Source organism: Lithobates pipiens, unplaced genomic scaffold (genome assembly GCF_037356315.1).
Source record: "Lithobates pipiens isolate NorthernLeopardFrog02 unplaced genomic scaffold, aLitPip1_a1.2 Scaffold_25, whole genome shotgun sequence".
Taxonomy (NCBI): domain Eukaryota; kingdom Metazoa; phylum Chordata; class Amphibia; order Anura; family Ranidae; genus Lithobates; species Lithobates pipiens.
The window spans coordinates 224,602,037-224,622,524 of record NW_027507787.1 but is presented as its reverse complement, the minus strand read 5'-3'; the positions used below and the strand labels follow the sequence as shown (position 1 = coordinate 224,622,524).

General features: G+C 43.1%; 1 protein-coding gene across 1 annotated transcript in view; it reads right to left on the bottom strand.

The window, feature by feature from the left end:
* The window catches only part of LOC143930922 (alpha-2-macroglobulin-like), a 173,915-nt gene that overhangs the window by 39,131 nt on the left and 114,296 nt on the right, over positions 1 to 20,488 (bottom strand). The window contains exons 20-23 of the mRNA XM_077455614.1: positions 19,693 to 19,819; positions 19,245 to 19,366; positions 6,501 to 6,561; positions 4,038 to 4,121 (exon numbers count right to left, since the gene is read on the bottom strand). Of these exons, the coding sequence (XP_077311740.1) occupies positions 4,038 to 4,121; positions 6,501 to 6,561; positions 19,245 to 19,366; positions 19,693 to 19,819 (394 nt within the window). The remainder of the gene's footprint in view (positions 1 to 4,037; positions 4,122 to 6,500; positions 6,562 to 19,244; positions 19,367 to 19,692; positions 19,820 to 20,488) is intronic.

Below are 20,488 nucleotides of genomic sequence, written 5' to 3'. Positions count from 1 at the left end.
GAGCCTAGCCGCGTACGGGGCCCCGAAAACCAAGCACCGCCTTCAGGCTTTCTAAGGGCGTAAATTTTTGAGTTCACTTCTCACTACCTATTACAGTTTTGAAGGCCATAAAATGCCAAGATGGCACAAAACCCCCACAAATGACCCCATTTTAGAAAGTAGACACCCCAAGCTATTTGCTGAGAGGCATGTTGAGTTCATGGAATATTTTATATTTTGCCACAAGTTGCGGGAAAATTACAAACTTTTTTTTTTTTTTTTTTTTTTTAACAAAGTTGTCACTAAATGATATATTGCTCATGCATGCCATGGGCATATGTGAAATGACACCCCAAAATAAATTCTGCTGCTTCTCCTGAGTACGGGGATACCACATATGTGGGACTTTTTGGGAGCCTAGCCGCGTACGGGGCCCCGAAAACCAAGCACCGCCTTCAGGCTTTCTAAGGGCGTAATTTTTTGATTTCACTCCTCACTACCTATTGCAGTTTTGAAGGCCATAAAATGCCAAGATGGCACAAAACCCCCACAAATGACCCCATTTTAGAAAGTAGACACCCCAAGCTATTTGCTGAGAGGCATGTTGAGTCCATGGAATATTTTATATTTTGCCACAAGTTGCGGGAAAATTACAAACTTTTTTTTTTTTTTTTTTTTTTCACAAAGTTGTCACTAAATGATATATTGCTCACGCATGCCATGGGCATATGTGAAATGACACCCCAAAATAAATTCTGCTGCTTCTCCTGAGTATGGGGATACCACATATGTGGGACTTTTTGGGAGCCTAGCCGCGTACGGGGCCCCGAAAACCAAGCACCGCCTTCAGGCTTTCTAAGGGCGTTACAGTTTTGAAGGCCATAAAATGCCAAGATGGCACAAACCCCCCCCAAATGACCCCATTTTGGAAAGTAGACACCCCTAAATTTAGGGGTACACTAGTGAGACTAGGTAATAAATGGCGGGTGCCCTGAAACTATAAAAAAATAACTAACCAACCAGCGTCACCTGTAACAGTTATATGGTGATCACTGGTGAAAGGGTTAACTAGGGGGCAATTAGGGGGCTTTATGCGGTAGTATATGGGGGTCCCTGGCGCTATAAAAAGCTGCAGCGAACCTAAATACCTACCTGCCTAACTAGCGTCACCTGTGACACTAATACAGCGATCAGAAAAACGATCGCTTATTAGGCTGGGTTCACACTGGAGCGATGCGGGAACGCCACGAATGCGCGGCGGGTTCCCGCATCGCATGCCTCCCGGCGGCAGTTCACACTGCCCTATGCGAACTGCTGGGAGTGTCAGTGAAATGTTACTGACACCCCCAGATCAGTTCGCATATCGCAGTGCGATCTGCAAACTCGGATCGCATGGTGTGAACACCCATGCGATCCGATTCTGCTGCGGGCCAAAAAAAGGGTCCCGTGCGAATTTGCGGCGGGTGCGGCGGATGCGGCGAATGGCTGAACTCGAATCGCACAGAGATCGGATGTGATTTGCACTGCAGTGCGGTGCGAATCACATCCGTTCTCATAAACCGCTGCAATGTGAACCCAGCCTTAGTGACACTGGCGACGGGGGGTGATCACGGGGTTAAACCTTTATTGGGGGGGTTAGGGGGGTACCTTAGAACTAAAGGGGGCTAACCCTAACTGCCCTAACAGTTATTAGTCACAAATGACACCCGCCGGGTGATCAGGGGGTTAAACCTTTATTAGGTAATAAATGGCGGGTGCCCTGAAACTATAAAAAAATAACTAACCAACCAGCGTCACCTGTAACAGTTATATGGTGATCACTGGTGAAAGGGTTAACTAGGGGGCAATCAGGGGGCTTTATGCGGTAGTATATGGGGGTCCCTGGCGCTATAAAAAGCTGCGGCGAACCTAAATACCTACCTGCCTAACTAGCGTCACCTGTGACACTAATACGGCGATCAGAAAAATGATCGCTTATTAGGCTGGGTTCACACTGCAGCGATGCGGAAACGCCACGAATGCGCGGCGGGTTCCCGCATCGCATGCCTCCCGGCGGCAGTTCACACTGCCCTATGCGAACTGCTGGGAGTGTCAGTGAAATGTTACTGACACCCCCAGATCAGTTCGCATATCGCAGTGCGATCTGCAAACTCGGATCGCATGGTGTGAACACCCATGCGATCCGATTCTGCTGCGGGCCAAAAAAAGGGTCCCGTGCGAATTTGCGGCGGGTGCGGCGGGTGTGGCGGGTGCGGCGAATGGCTGAACTCGAATCGCACAGAGATCGGATGTGATTTGCACTGCAGTGCGGTGCGAATCACATTCGTTCTCATAAACCGCTGCAATGTGAACCCAGCCTTAGTGACACTGGCGACGGGGGGTGATCACGGGGTTAAACCTTTATTGGGGGGGTTAGGGGGGTACATTAGAACTAAAGGGGGCTAACTCTAACTGCCCTAACAGTTATTACAGTCACAAATGACACCAATGCAAAAAAAAAAAAAAAAAAAAAAAAAAATGACATTGGTGTCACTGTGACTGGGGGGCAGGGGTAATTGGGGGGGTGATCGGGGGGTAAAGGGGGGGTGTGAGTGTGCCTGGCATGTTCTACTGTGTGTGTGAGTGTTGGTGCAACTTACTGATCCGCTCTCCTCCGTGTCGGAACGAAAAATACCGACACGGAGGAGAGAATACATCACTTCCTCTCCTGTGTTTACATTACAGGAGAGGAAGTGATGTCACCGGGGATTTCTATTCGTCGGGAGCGATCGCGAGGGGGTGGCCATGAATGAATGGCCGTCCCCTCGTCCGGGATCGCTCCCGAACGAATACCGACCGCCGCAGGCACCGGGCGGGGGCCCGATCGGGCCCCCGACCCGCGGGAGGCAAGGGACGTACATGTATGTCCTTATGCCTGCCCGTGCCATTGTACCGACGTACATCGGCGTGCGGCGGTCGGCAACTGGTTAATGAAGGTACAACATTTAGAAACTCACATGGCTGATGATTATAAGAGGGACATCTAAGTATACAGGCATCCGGGGTAAAGCTGTCCACATAGACCGTCCTCCACACCACCGGCTCTTACCATTGTCAATCTGCAATTGTGACCGGGAAGACTACCCTGCAGTAGAGCAATCTTAAAGTGAGACTTGAAGCATTCATGGAGTGCAGCATGAAAGAGATGATGTCAATGGCGGTGAGGAGAACGGTCTATGTGGACAGCTTTACCCCAGATGCCTGCATGCTTATGCCATGTACACTCGATCAGAGTTTTCATCGGAAAAATCTGGGATGGTTTTTCCAACGGTATTCCGCTCTAGCTTGGCTTGCATAGACACGGTCACACAAAAGTTCTCTGAACTTTCAACAGTCAAGAGGTGACGTACAACACTGCGATGAGCCGAGAAAATGAAGTTCAATGCTTTCAAGTATGCGTCAAAATGTTTCCGAGTATGCATAGGAATTTTGTGCATCGGAATTTCTACCGATGATCGGAAATCGGAAAAATAGAGACTCTGCTCTCAATCTTTTGCTGGAGTAAATTCTGCCAGCAAAAGTCCAATGGAGCATACACAAGGTCGGAATAGCCGACCAAAAGCTCTCATCGGACATTTGCTGGCGGGATTTCCGATCATGTGTACGGGGCTTTAGGTGTGCCTCTTAATCATCAACCATGTTGCTAAATGTTGTATCTTCATTAAATATAACCATATTGCTACACTTAGAGGCGCCTCTGTTCTGTTTTATACTCAGTTGTGACATGACGACACTCGAATATCAAGTCAAAATTTATTGAAACATTTTGCCTGTCTTACAAAACACTCTCAAACCAAGGTTTTACTGTATTGTAATTGTACTGCCTGCTCTTATGTTGCAAAGTGCTGTGTAAACTGTTTCCACTATATAAATCCTGTATACTACTACTTCTACTACTACCACTACTAATACTACTAATAATAATAATAATGTCTCAAGTTGAGAGTCTACAGCTTGAGGTATAACACTTCAAAAATATTCAGTCTGTTGATGAATAAAGCCATGTAGCAGAATCTTACCCAACACAGTCACATAAGCTCTTTCAGAATCTTTCAGGATGTTCTCGGGGAACTGTAGGGAGACCTCTTCTGTCTTAGTATTATCTAGAATAGCAACATGACACTTAATACAATTGTGCTATCTTAAAGCAACTGTTACTATGTTAATGAGATTTAAAAAGAGCCACCCTGTAAAACTGGAAAGGTTATACTTACCTGGGTTTTTTTTTTCTGCTGGCCTACGTCATTCCAGATACATTAGTGACATGATGACTGGTAGGAAGAACCAGAGCTCCTCAAGAGAGCAGAAACTTAACTCCTGACCAACTTAAAAAAGTAAAACTAGCCATAACATTTCTGCTGCTTCCTGCCGAATCTTCCAAAATTTGAGCCATAAGTGGCTCTGTCGGCATCACTCAGCTTGGCAAAATTTGATTTTGTTGGTGCATGTACTGTTTTGTTGGGCAGGCGGGGGAGAAGTTGGAACAAAACATGGATCAACCACCTGTTTTTACAGCTACCCATTTGAACGAAGCCTTGCAGAATGGCTCTCTTTAACATTGCAACAGAAGTGTTTTAATTTCCAAACCAAATACATACATGCACAATTTATTCTTTAAGATATTCAAAATAGTAGCCCAAAATAAAGGAAGTATAGATATCCCTTAAGCTCATCAGAAGTGTCCCTTGGGGTCAAATATCAAGTAGACATGTGCAATTAGTTTAGTTCCGAATTCGTTTTTTTAACAAATTTTGACAAATTCGTTCATTGTGAAATGTCCGAATTTCCAAATTTTTCAATTTCTGAAATTTCGAATTTCTGCACTTTGAATTTCAGAAATTTTCAAATTTCCAAATTTTCGAATTTCGAATTTTAAAATATACGAAAATTGGAAGTGAGAAAATTGGAAATTTCAGAAATTCAAAATTTGGAAATTGGAGATTTCAGAAATTGGAAATTCGGAAATTGTAAAATTCTAATTCGGAAATGCGAAAATTTGAAAGTTCAAAAATTTGGAAATTTGAAAAGCCAGAAATAAGAATGAAAATCTGAAAATTCAAAAGAATGAACATCTGAAAATTCAAAAACCCCAAAATCTGAAATAATAACCAATAAGAAATATTAAATTATAGTTATTGGAATTTCCTTTCAAATTTGCCTGATAGTGAACATAACAAGTACAAATTTATCCGAAGTTACGAATTATATGAAATAATGAATGCTGTATCTGAACAAATGGAATGTAATGATTTAATAATAATAAACAATAAAAATAAAACCTTCTATTTGTTTTTTTGGATAATTCCTAACTTCAGATAAATTTGTATTTGTTACGTTCACAAACCGGAAAATTTGAAAGGAAATTTCAATACCTATAATTTAATAGTTAATTATTATTAGTTAGTTATTATTTTGAATTTTACTGATTTTCTTTCTTATTTTCGGATTTTTGAATCTCTGAATTTTTGAATTCCGAAAATTCAGAATTCGAAAATTCATAAATTTGAAAAATTCAGAATTCGAAAATTGGAAAATTCAATATTCGGAAATTTTGAAATTTAAAAATCCGAATTTTCAGATTTCCCAATTTCCGAAAAAAGCTAAAAAATCAAAACAAACAAAATTTTTGCCAGTGCACATGTCTAATATCAAGAGTTGAGATAATAAAAATAAGATTTTATGACCTGGAGTAGACAGTAGGAGATCTCTCCAAAATGAGGCAAATGTCCTCTTGTAAAGTTATCCCCAGAACAGTTATTGAAATTGGAAGAATTCTTCTCTATCGATTTTTGGCAGCAACTCATAATTTTAGATTTGCCCTTACTTTCACTCCCAAAAATGCGGGAACAGAATTCATAGGTAGTTTTCATTATAAATAGCTGTTAAAAGGCAACTTATTGGTTACTAGTGCACAGTAGACATGTGCAGAACGTTTGTATCATTTTGATTCGTTATTTACATAAATTTGTTTAGTTAAATTTGTTTTATTCGATTAACTTGTTCTCAAAATTTGTTTTGTTTATTCGTTTTCTAATCAATTCAAATTTTTCGAATTAGAATTCGGATCGATTCAAAAACGTGTAAAATCCCTTTTGAAAAGTTTTCAAATTTACAAAGAGTATAAAATAGAAAAGAAAAGATAGGAATAGAATATATATATATATATATATATATATATATATATATATATATATATATATATATATATATATATATATATATATATATATATATATATATATATATATATTTTTTTTTTTTTTTTTTTTCTATTCCTTTATTTTATATTCTATTTTATTCTCTTTGGAAATTTGGTAATTTATTTTCGTTATTTCGGATTTGTTTAAACTCGGTACTATTCTAATTCTAATTTTAATTCAGAAGAAAATGAACCACACATGTCTAGATCACAGCTAGGTTTGTTTAGGAGGTTAAAATACAGTAAGTCCAGGATACAATTGGTCCAATAATTGTCAACTCACCTTCTCCCTCCTTGATGCAGAGCAAAGAGCTGTGTGATTTCTCCACCAGGATTCCTCCGGGCTGTCAATAGAAATAAGAGAGAGCTCACAAGCTAAGAACACATGGTGATACCATTATCAGTGAACATGCTGCTGCTGAACAGAAAGTGTGTAAGTTCACCTTAAATCTCAATGTTACATTTTCTACTGTTGTTGGGGTTATTTAAAGTATTTCGGAAGATAGGTACAACATCTGCCAATCATTTAATCATTAATCATCAATCAAAAACTAAACCCAACAAGCTATCCCTTACTTGTATGGTTCTTTTGTCCATCAAAGTCATTTGCAATGGATTCCGATTTCCTTGTATATCCAAGTTTACTGAAGAGTAGACCTGGATACACAAGGACGGATCTTATTTCAAGGAAACAGTTACACAAAACTAGATCAGGGCATGTGGCCTTAAGAATAGTAATAGCCGCCCACCCCACAATTCCTTTAACTGACATTAAAGAGGAAGTTAACCCACCCCCTGGTGGGTTTTACATCCTCTTTATTTCCCTGCAAAGGTAAAGCATATTGGCCTACTATATATCACTTACCTGACACTAAAGCCGCAATGTCTTTGTTGTCCCCACTAGCAGGAAGCATCCATCTTCGCCCCTTTTCTTTCTGGGGCTGTGAACTCCGGCTCTGTGACTGACCGGAGTCGTGTAACGTCACTCCTGTGCATGCGAGCGGGAGACGGCAGTTAAAGAATGACCCCTATTAGAAACGGCATGATGTGCCTTTTCTAAAGTGTGCATGCCCTGGTGACATTGGGGCATGCGCCGTAGTCATCAGGGCCTAGGTCTTTCGGAAATATCTCCTAAACCGTGGAGGTTCAGGAGATATTTTCAGCACCTACAGGTAAGCCTTAATATAGGCTTACCTGTAGGTAAAAGTGGTTGTACAAGGTGTTCAACCACTTTAATAAGTGTAGTGCTTACTCCTGAAGGGGCTTCTGAGAGTGAACCCTGGTCACCCAGTATAGTACAGAGGCTCCCAGTCACATGCATAGATCCACAAACACAGGCAATTCCGGCTCAGTCTAGGGGAACAGCTTCTGGCACTTGCACAACTAATAGTCCAGAACAAGGTCTTTACTTGCAGTATTCCAGGAGCTGGCTGCCACCCAGCATCCACAGGCAGATCCTCAGCGAAAGATCCTTTTCCAGACCAGGATTTCAGAACAATGCTCTCCACCAAATATAATCCTCCAGCAGTCTTTTCCAGGTCCTCAGTCCAGCTTCTGCCAAGGCCCAAACTGCAATCTCTTGCCTCAGTCGCGCTCTCTTCCAGGGGCATCAGCCCCCCAAGGAGCCTGGAACCCTCCATGGAGAAGAAAGAACCCTCTGCTCAGGCCCTCCTGCACATTAATCACCTCACCACCAGCCACCTTGTGGATGCCTCCTTCGAGGGATTGGCTGGGGCATGATAAATATTCAACTGAGAGGGGGCGTGGCCTGGATCCGTTCCAAGATGGACGTGTAAGAGCAGAGCTCCCGCTCCACGAGGTCCAGCCTTACCGATAACCCGCAGCTACGAGGGTCAGTGATGGTGAGACCAGCCCGCAGCAACTCCGCCACCCGCTCCCGATCACCGCTGGGTCCCGAATCCACGAAAGGCCGCCGCATCCCCGCGCTCTTCGGACCGCGGCCTAGAGACAGCACGCCAGCCTCTTCCTCACAGGCCTCACAGCAGGATAAAACTCAGAGCACACGCGCTCCCAGCCGCAGCCCGTCCCGCTCAGGTGCCTGTAGATCTCTGGGAGCAGAGATGGAAGCTCCTATTCCCCCACCTGTCAGCATAGAGGATCTCCGCAGCGTAGCGGCGGACATTAAATCCACCCTGATGGCAGCAATCACGGATATGAGAGCTGATATGCAGGCTATAGCTATCAGAGTGGAAGAGGTGGAGGAAGCACAACACCGCCATGACACTGCGCTATGTCAAGTACAACAAGTGACCGAATCTCATTCTATTCATCTGAGAGAGATCAATCGCCACATGGAGGACCTTGACAATCGTGGGAGACGACGAAACCTGAGGGTAAGAGGCATCCCAGAATCCATTGATCCCACCCAACTATCGCAATCTGTCACGGCCATATTTAATGAACTGCTGGAAAGACCCCTTGACACACCAATCTCGTTTGAGCGGCTCCACAGAGCATTACGCCCGCGCGGCAGAGACACTGATCCACCGAGAGATGCAGTTTGTTGCCTCATTGATTATCATCTCAAGGAGGAAATACTCCGCAAAGCGAGAAATCGCAACCAGATATCATTTCAAGGAGCCTCCATTAAAATATACCAGGATCTATCCAGCATTACTTTGCAGCGCAGACGAGAACTGAAACCCCTCCTAGAAGTTCTACGGGCTAGATCAATTGTCTACCGCTGGAAATTCCCCTTTTGCTTGTCCGCAACACATCTAGGACGTACAGCGAACCTGAAGGTACCAGAAGACATCGACCACTTTTGCGAGATAATGGGCATACCACTGGTGGACTTGCCGGATTGGTATAGCGATTTCCGTCTACCCATACCCAGGAGAGCAACTTCTATGGATGGTATCCACGAGGAGGGCAACGCTAATGGTGGACGCAGGAGAACCCACCCACCACTGCCTCACACTCCACCGAAGGATCGGAGTGCACCAAGAAATGGCAGCCCCTTTGCCTCACCAGCTCATCGTAGAGCACGTCTCAACTAACTTGACACTGAGCATCATCAGATACAGGGAGGTACTCAATTTGTGTCACTTGCTTTTTGAATCCCTCTGCACCTAACAGGGCTACATCGATCTGTTTTGACCCACAGTCTATCTCTACCCTCATCCACATATGTGACATGTATTGTGTCCTTCCCAGCTGGACTATGACCCAGCTTACCTCAGGAGGAACGACTTGAAGTTTCTCCCCAATGTGGACATATCCGTGCCCTAGAGTCTCGCTTATGATGACAAGACGGCTGTGCTCTACTGTCCTTGAGTTCGGTAACCAGCCTCTCCTAGGCACTAGCTAACATTGTTGTGTTTAAAGCTACTTATACACTAAGACAATGGAGGCACAAGTGATTAATTGACCCGACAGATGAATGTTATTCAACTTACACGAACTGGGGATCTCTGGTCCTTTTCTGCCAGATTCCCCTGTCCGTAACGTCTCTTTTGATAATTGGGTTCTCCCATCATTTCTGCCCTGCTCCTTCTTATTTTCTAATACTACCTCTGCTATTCCTCTCCTGATCTCTACTTGCTTTCTACGCTCACACCCCTTTACTCTTCTTTCTTGTGAAAACGATAACGTTGCCTTCAGCAGAATATTTGTAGGCTCCTCATGTCTGTGAGCCTCAATGGTTTGTGTTCCCACATTAATGGAGATATCTAACCTAGGAAGTACTACTATTGTTTGTTCTTGTTTTTTTTCTGTGGTATTCTAGGTTCCGACTCGGTTGATGGGAGGTTATTCTCTAAAGCAGTAATATTTGCCCCTCTACTTGGTCTGGTCCTCTTCATTGTGAAATACACCTGTCTATTCTATCCGGTAAGGACCTCCCACCTTCCGATTCGGCCTTCATTGAGGCTGACAGCCTAATACTCCTGATGTCATGTATGACATGCCTGTTTCACGGCTTAGCACACCCTTCAGGTGCAACTCAAAAGGTTAGAACTGATGTTTCAACATTTATGTGCCTAGATTGTTCTGTTATGTACCCTAGTTTACAGGTATTTATATGGTATCATGATTGGGCACATTTTACCACTGCCCTTACTGGTTTGTGACATGACGTGACATGATCTCATTTCTTATTACATGCATTCCATTGCTCATAGCTGTCACAGATGTCCTTCTTTCAGCTACCGTTTAAGCCTTCTGACCCCCTTCAATGGGATCCTGGTAGATCCATATTAATGATTGATCCGTTGCACCACCATACCATGATCATATGTGTCTGTTTAAACTAATGCCCCATCCGGCAATAGACCCTCTCTATATTCCCCCCATATTCCCACGCTATACACCTCATCTCTCGCCATGACTGTACCCTCGAAACTTAATTCTCCCAAATCTAGCCTTGAGCACTGCTCTAGGCTGGCTACTCATCAGACCGGTATTTCACCCCAAGCCATAAGCACCTTGACCTCACAGGAGCGAGGAACTCACCCACCTTGTGAGGCGTTTCCTACCACTCTCCCAAGAAGCGGTTTCTGAGGGAACCGCTGCCCTCATCGGTACCCCAGTAATATATAGTGGGGTTGCAGGCTAACCCCCACTTCCGTTTTCTCCCGCACTTCCCATACCTGGGTAGTGCTCCTTCCCACTCTCCCTGAGCACCCCTTACCTCTCCTACTCTATTAATTCATCTCATTCTCTTACCCCCCCCTTCTCCCCCTTTTTTTTTTTTTTTTTTTTTTATTGTTCGTCTCTGACTCCTCCTGACCCAGCCCCTTAGAAATAGTTTGCCACCCTCCCCATGGACATGGCGCCTCAGATGAATAAGACGCTACACCAATCTTTGAAAGTGCTAACACTTAACGCCAATGGGCTGAATACGCCTGAAAAACGCTCGCAATTGTTCTCACTATTACGTTGTAAAAAAGCTGATGTGGTCTTCATACAAGAAACTCACTTCAGTGCCAGAAACATTCCTAAATTAACTAACAATCTCTACCCACACGTTTTTCATGCAACCTCCCCCATTTCTAAATCTAAAGGAGTCTCAATCCTCATCTCCAAACGAATCCCGGTGCAGATTTCCAATAAATTGATTGATGAGCAAGGCAGGTTCCTTTTCCTTAAAGGTCACATTGGAAATAGACCGATTACGCTAGCAAATGTATACAGCCCAAATTCGAGCCACGTTCCTTTCTTCCGTGATGTTTCAAGTAAATTGATTTCCTTTCAAGCAGGAATCCTGATTTTTGGGGGAGACCTGAACATCCCTCTTGACCCCTTGCTAGACACATCCTCTGGCAGCTCCCACATACCTTATAGGGCACTCAAACAAATTAAGAAATGTCTATGGGAATTACTGCTACATGACTCCTGGCGAACCATTAACCCTACTGTAAAAGACTTCACATACTTTTCTACTCCCCACAACAAATACTCACGACTAGACTACCTCTTCGTCACCCAACAAGACTTAGCATATCTGTCGACAGCTACCATTGACCCGATGACCTTTTCTGACCATCATCCCGTCACTATGACACTCACATTTCCAGAAACACTAGAACACTCATACATATGGAGACTCGACCCAACTATTCTTACAAACCCGGTATTTGAACAACAGATTCGAGAATGTCTCACGAATTACTTCGCGGAAAATGACACTCCTGACACATCCAAACTTACCCAGTGGGAAGCCCACAAATGTGTGATTAGAGGCAAAATGATCTCCTTATCTGCCTCCATCAAAAAAGAAAAAAAAGCCAAACTTGCGGCCTTGTTTAAAAAATTAGCCAAACTGGAATCCACACATAAGAGTTCCCTAGCTCAAACAACCCTTCTAGAACTGACCGAAACGCGCCAGCTCATACGAGATGAGCTGAATAGTTCCATTAAGAAAAATTATGCACTATCTCAAAAACTCTTTTATGAATTTGGCAACAAAAGCGGCCATCTCCTCGCACAAGCATTACGCAAAAAAAGAGCCAACAACACAATCCACCATCTACACTCTCCTACAGGTACCCAACTGACTCATAATAGGGACATAGCTACAGAATTTGAAAGATATTACTCCTCGCTGTATAACTTAAAAGGCTCTGAACCCAACAAGCATCCAAATCCTCAACGAGATTCCGCTATCAAAGCGTTCCTGGAACTCTTTGCCCCGGATAAAATCTCTGCTGAGGTGGCCACCAATCTTGACTCGCCGATCACGGAGCAAGAATGGAATGAAGCCCTAAAACAGTCGAAAGCAGGCAAAAGCCCAGGCCCGGACGGCCTCCCTACCACTTATTATAAAACCTTCTCAGAAATTTTAAAAACCCCATTTTTACGAGCATTCAACTCCATCTCCCCCTCTAGTCCTTTCACGCAAGGCATGCTAGAAGCCCACGTTGTAGTCATTCCTAAAGAAGGTAAAGACCCCACCCTCCCATGTAACTACCGCCCGATTTCGCTCTTAAACGTTGATTTAAAAATATTTTCCAAAATATTAGCCAATAGATTGCTGCCCTGTCTTCCCTCTCTCATATCCTATGACCAAGTAGGCTTTGTCCCTGGTAGAGAGGCCAGGGATAATACCCTTAAAGCCATTAATCTACACCAACTTATTTCCCGGACCAAACAGAAGAGCTTTTTCCTTTCGCTGGATGCAGAAAAGGCATTCGACAGGGTAGCATGGGATTATATGGGAGCAGTACTAGCAGCAATAGGTCTCGGACCACGTATATCAGAAATGATTCTCTCCCTATACACGAACCCAACAGCCAAGGTAAGAGTCAACCGTACCCTGTCGAATGCCTTCCACATCGGTAATGGAACGAGACAGGGGTGCCCTTTATCCCCCATTCTTTTTATTCTCACGCTTGAGCCTCTTCTTAGACAACTAACACTCAATACTAACATCCAGGGCATCCAGGCACCCACCAGGGAATATAAATACGCTGCTTTCGCAGATGACATTTTACTTTTCCTTACGAACCCAATCATCTCTCTCCCGAACCTTTTACAAACGTTTCAAAAGTTCCAAGACCTGTCCAATCTCAAAATCAACTTTTCAAAATCCTTTGCCCTTAACATATCCCTCCCACAACACATTGTAGAACAATGCAAGAGTAATTTCCCCTTCATTTGGAAAAAGGAAACGATCACCTATCTAGGGATTCAACTTCCCACACAACTCACAGACTTATATGCCAAAAATCACCTCCCTCTTCTGTCCAAACTGGAATCTGACCTTAAATCATGGAATAAGTCCACAATTTCTTGGTTTGGTAGGGCCGCTGTTCTAAAAATGAACGCGTTACCTAGATTATTATATGTCTTGCAAACTATCCCTATAAAGATTCCCCCCTCATACTTCCGCACATACAACAGTATCTGCTCTAAATTTCTCTGGGGTGGTCGCTCACCTAGAACAAAATTTCTCACGCTTACTCGTCCAAAGCATCTCGGAGGCATAGGCCTTCCTAATCTCTCTAACTACAACATAGCAGTACATCTCACAAGAATTCTTGATTGGAACCTGCACTCGGCTCGAAAAGACTGGATAAATCTAGAGGCTTCTTTTACTGACTTACATCTGAACACCCTCCCTTGGATACCCCTGAAACACGTCCCAAGAGATATACTGGTACACCCATTGATTGGCCCGACCTTGCAATACTTTCACCAAACATGTCGAAAAACGTCCATATCCTCGACTCCGGGCCCAATGACTCCATTGAAACTGAACCCTGACTTTCCCCCGGGCATGCACGAACGGTACTTGACTAAACACTGGCCGGAAAAATACCCCAGAGCACACCAATTGTACCGTCGAGGCAAACTCCTTTCAGCTCATCAATTATCCTTAACAGTTGAGCGTCCACCCATTCCTCCATGGGACTATCTCCTTATGACACAATACCTTAAATCCACTGACAAAGATGCACAATATTCCAGACCACTGACCTCTTTTGAAAGGCTATGTATGCAAAAATCGCCCCAAACCCATCTTATCTCTCTAACCCACAATCTCTTATATGACAACTTAAAAGCTAACGACGGCAAAGCCTGCAAGCAATGGGAAAAAGACTTAGCGACCCCGATCTCAGAAGAGAATTGGGAGAAGATTTTCCTAAACATCCATAAAGGCACGAGAAATGTGTATGCACAGGAAAATGGATATAAAATCCAGTCCAGATGGTATCGCACTCCGGTTATCCTTAATAAATTTAACCCAGAGATTTCTACTGCTTGCTGGCGTTGCCATCAGTCCAAAGGCACCCTACTTCATATATGGTGGGAGTGCCCAGCCCTTCAAACGTTTTGGAAAGCGGTTCATCAAACTATCTCCACTATCACCGGTCTTGATATCCCATTCACACCAGCACAATTTCTTCTCCACCTCTCGCCACTTCCTCATAAACGGTATCATAAGTCTCTAACAATGCATTTAATCAACGCGGCAAAGCAATGCATACCCCCGCACTGGAAATCCTTGTCCACACCGTCAATCAAAGAATGGTTCGCCAGGATTCAGAAAATTGCAGACATGGAAAAACGTATTCACACTGCCCACGATACGCCTGCCAAATTTAGCAAACAATGGGCGGATTGGTTATCCTTTCAAGCAACGACTACATTTAACACCCCCGGTAACCCCGCCACCTAGATCTATTAGGCCACCCAGGATAGAATAGACAATCCAACGAATTCTGATTTATTTGACCTCATCAGGTACATTTACAAGATATTGATATCCCTCTTGATGCACCCACCCCTTTTTCATAGAACGCCAAATGTTTGGTTCAGATTTGTAATCCCTTACGAACACAGAACATAAGAATCTATCGGATATGCACACCTGCAAGGGAGTCGGAGACGAACACTCCCCACCCTCCCCCCTAGTCCCCCTTTCCCCTTTATATTTATTTGTCCATTTGTTCTATTTTTCTCCTCCCCCCCCCTCCTCTTCTTTCCCCCCTTCCCCCCCCCTTCCCAACTGATCTATCTTTTTACTACTCTCCCCCCCTGTACACCTTGCCAACTTATTTACGCTCCGTTTCACATGTCGTGCTTGTCACACAAGCCTTCAACGTAGCCATCTCCGCTGATTACAAAACACTTTATCTCCCTAACTTGCAATATAGGACGCATACTCGAGGCCTTATACCGAGATTCCCCACCATATGTGAGACAATCTGTTTCTCGAGTCCATACCACTCATTACTAGGAGGTGGGCTTATTGCTATGTATACGCATTGTTTCATTAATTGTACTCATATAAGACTGAACAATCATTTTGGTTTATGTACTCGTGTCACTTTTTTGCCTCTGTTGGCTTTTGTAATTACTGTTTGTTTGAATAAATAAAATACTTTTTGGAAATATTCAACTGAGAATCTGAATCTTCCTGCCCTATGCTCTAGAAATGTTTTTTTAGAAGCAGGTGGGGGGAAACAAACTCAGTTTAGGAAACCGTGGACAGACAAAACCAATAAGACTAAAATAGAATGGCGCACGAGAGGGAACCGAAACACACCGATAACACAAATAAAAGTCTATAAAGTCCAGGAAGTATACGTATGCCGCATTAGTGGCAGGTCCCTTAAGAGCGACGCAATCTCTGGAAGAACAATTGGAGAAAAACAATGTTCCCCAAAAACTAAGTGCAGTAGAAGACTAAGAAAAAACAATAGATCACTGATCCACTCACTGCAGTGAAACTAAAAACGAAATTGAGCCTAGCAGCCCAACTAGAGGAGGGCGCTACATAAGGATTAATATAGGCACAGAAAAGCTGCCCCTTTTGCATAGTTTATAATAGCCATGTGCATTTGTTTTCATCTGAATGCATTATTGTCTGAATTTCGGGGATTTTAACAAACGATAACGAACGCACAGAATCCGAAATCTGAAAGATCCGACAAAAAAAGTTTTCTTTTTTTTTCGTTGCAACCCACAGTTTGATATAGATAGAAGATTCGACATGACGCTAACAATAGCGATCTGTGTCTATCAAACCTGCGGTTCAATGTGCCTAACCTAACTCTATTAGTCCAAGATTATTCATCATAGAGAGAAAAGATTCAACATGAAGATTCGACGAAGCAGTCGCTGCGAGTGGACATTTATGGTCAAATGTTCTGCCCATAGACTATAGAAGAATTCTAATGTTGGTTGACTAGTAATAATAATTAATATATATAATTATTACTAGTCAAACAACATTAGAATTCTACTATTGCTTGTGGGTGGAGCATTAGACCAGAAATGTACGATTACATTAAGCTGCTTCTTCGAATCTTCTTAGAACATTTGACAGACACCATAAGCCTTCAATTGACAGAAGCAACCTTAATTCATTTGGATTTTCGGACGGATGCAATTTTAAATGAAACAAAATAAACACATTTTGTGAGTAACTAAATAAATGTATTTTTCGGACGAAAATTCCAAAACAAAATATTTCAGTGTGCACATGTCTAGTTTATAGTGGCATGTTTTTTTCTCAGTAGACACCAAATGTTACATAAATCATCTGCCCTTCCTCAAGATGGCCGTGACTATAAATGCTAGCGGAGAGTTTTTCAAATTTCTCAACAGAATAAATCATGGCGACATGGAGTATAGATGGGAGGCTGGGATCGTGGGGTCCTCTTGTTAAAGGGGGCTTCCAGATTCCGATAAGACCCCGCCCACAGACTCCCACAACCAGTGGGAAAGGGTTGTGGGGATGAGGCCCTTGTCCCCCATCAACATGGGGACAAGGTGCTTTGGGGGGCTACCTACCCTCTCCATGTTGAGGGCATGTGATCTGGTATGATTCGGGGGGGGCGCTCTCTCATCCCTCCCTCTTTTCCTGGGGCCTGCCAGGTTGCATTCTCGGATAAGGGTCTGGTATGGATTTTCGGAGGGACCCCATGCCATTTTTTTTTTATTTTGGCGCAGGGTTCCCCTTAAAATACATACCAGACCTGAAGGGCCTGGTAATGGACTGGGGGGATCCCATGCTGTTTTTTTCAATGATTTCTTTTATCTGTATTTCCAGGACCGACAATTCATTATAGCCGTGAGTACTTTTAAATTACTTTTTTTCCTTTAGAAATGTCACTTTGTGCAGGGACTGTTCTAAACACTGGAAATATGCGCCCCTTTACAGGCATACTATAGACACCCCCAGGTACGAAATTTAAAGGAATATTGCACTTTTATTGTTTCACTTTAAGCATTATTAAAATCACTGCTCCCGAAAAAAACAACCCTTTTTAAAACTTTTTTTTGCATTGATACATGTCCCCTGGGGCAGGACCCAGGTCCCCGAACACTTTTTATGACAATACCAAGCAAATAAGCCTTGAATTTGCTGCGAACACCCCAAATTGTTTGCTATTCGGCAAACAGGCAAACATCCGATGTTCGAACATCAGGCTCAACCCTAATCACCAGTACAGTATTTGTAAATTGAAATCATATTCTCTCTAAAGCATCTCTTCTCCAGAGAGAATAAGTTCAGTGCTTGCAGCCTTTCCTCATAACTAATATCCTCCAGACCCTTTAGTAGCTTTGTTGCCCTTCTTTGTACTCGCTCCATTTCCAGTACATCCTTCCTGAGGACTGGTGCCCAGAACTGGACAGCATACTCCAGGTGCGGCCGGACCAGAGTCTTGTAGAGCGGGAGAATTATCATTTTATCTCTGGAATGAATCCCTTTTTTAATGCCAATATTCTGTTTGCTTTGTTAGCAGCAGCTTGGCATTGCATACCATTAAGGTGCCTATCATCTACCAGGTCCTTTTACATCCTAGATTCCCCCAGAGGTCCCCCCCAGTGTATAGATTGCATTCATATTTTTGCCACCCAAATGCATTGTTTTCCATTTTTCTACATTGAACCTCATTTGCCATGTAGTTGCCCACCCCATTAATTTGTTCAGATCTTTTTGCAAGGTTTCCACATCCTGCGGAGAAGTTATTTTTACATCCTCAAAAATAACTTCTCCTACAAACCACTTATCTCTCTCCATCAGTATACTGCCCTTTACTATCTCATCTTTCCCTGTTCTCCTTATTAATGTTACAGTAGTGGGAATCAAGCTTGGCTGCTCCATCCCCATAACTGTGCTCTCATTGGACTCCACAACCTCTAGAGCTTTCTTGATACTGTATGTGCGGCCACACATACAATTCAGTGAATATTCATTAACAGAACCAGCAGACGCACAACGTATGTATAGTCAAAGACTAGAGGCATGATACAAGAAATGGTCAGAGACTGAACATTATATAGGAGGTGATCAGAGATTTCAGACACATTACAAGAGATGGCCAAGAGATTGTGTGCATGCTGCAGGAGACTATCAAAGACTAGACATGTGCAATCGTTTTGTTACAAATAATTTTTTAACAAATTTTGACAAATTCATTTGGAAACATCCAATTTAACGAAAACCCATTTAATTATTTTTTCTGAAAAATCATAAATTAGAATATTCGTAAATACATAACCGCATTCCCATCTGTCTCCCCCCTGGGGTGGGATCACCGCATTCCCACCCATCTCCCACAGGGGGAGGGAGGGGCGATCACCCAATTCCCGTCCATCTCCCCCTGGGGGGGATCACCGCATTCTCGTCTGTCTCTCGCAGGGGGAGGGGGCGAATAACCGCATTCCCATCCATCTGGGGGGGTCACCGCATTCCCGTCCGTCTCCCCCTGGGGGGATTGCCACATTTCCATCCATCTCCCCCTGGGGGGGGGGATCACCGCATTCCCATCCATCTCCCCCTGGGGGGGGGGGGGGTCACCGCATTCCTGTCCATCTCCCCCAGAAAGAGACATATGCAATCAGAGCACACACAGAGAAAATGCAGAATACCCACACACTAGGTAGGCCCATGATAATCCATAAAGCTTGATAGTTTTACCTTCAAATGGCTATGTGTTATCTTTCAAATTTAAATGTTTGCTTCCAAATGTGAGTATGATTTCTTTCAATAATCTAAACTAGGCCATGCTTCGCATATTCCTGTGATCTAGATCTGTTCTTCTGCACTGACCTGTACAAGTAAGGGTTTCACAATGGTATCCCTGGCTCCTTGTTTGGGAACAAATGGGATCTCATTCTGGCACAGCTCTTTAGTGTTCACGGCCTCAGTCTGTACTGTGATATTTACTTCTCCTGGAAAAAGATGAGGTCATCATTAAATAAATCTAGACAGTAAAGGTTTACTCTAAAATGAAAAGAAACAACTAGTTGTATCCCGTGGGCATCCTAAAAGTTTTCACTTTAGAAAAAAAAAGAAATCCGTCAGAACGTGTTTCATGCTCAGGAGGTAGAATGCGTGAGCAGATAAAGGTGAAAAAAAAAAAAAAGGAAATAGTAACTTGATATAATGATTAAAGTATCATTATACTAATGATTTGCTAATGAACATGTTGACCAGTTGTCAACAATACCAGCAAAACAATAAATGTCTAATATCGGGTTCAAAGATCCCCTCTCACCCAGTTTGGTGGCTTTCAGTTTCCAGTAGAAGGTTTTGCTCTCGTCGGCACACAGGCAGCTGCTGTAGATACAGCCTGCACAAGGTATGTGCTCCAACTCCTCAGTGGGCCCCAGCGTGACTATAATCTGTCAAAACAAGGTTAGTTAAAGTAGATGTAAACCCTCACCTTGCAAAAAGGCAACCAATTCAGTTTCAAATAGAAATTAAAGACAAAACGTTTGTGTATAGATCTAAAAAAACAAACAAATACTCTATAAACATTTTTTTCCTCCTTTTTCACACTTTTTTCTGTTTTCAGCTGCATAAGAGCTGGGGGGAGGAAAAATAGCAGCTGTGTTCTCATGCCTAGTGCAGTCAGTTATTCATAGGCAGCCAGGGGGGCTGGCAGGAACTCCAGGGATTTCCCACAAAGGAAGCAATACAAAGAGAACAACATACTTTTTTTTATTTATAATACAAGTACATGGTACAGCAGACACATGTCAGGAATATGAAATGTTGGATTTAAAGTCGAAGGTCTTAAACTAAAAGTCACATTAAGCCACATCCACCAGATTGATATATGATTAGAGTAAAGGCATACATTCTCATTTACAGGCTTTAGAAAGGTCACTGACAGTGTCTGTATCAAAATCTATAGAACATAAGCTAGCAAGAATGGGCAGATAGTTTTGAAGTGTATCTAGTTGACTTTGAGGGAATAAAAAAAAAATAAAACTGGAGTTCCCCCCTTTAGGGGTCATGTCGATGGACTTTTCATCGTGTTCAAGCTGCTTTTCTATGATATACAAGTC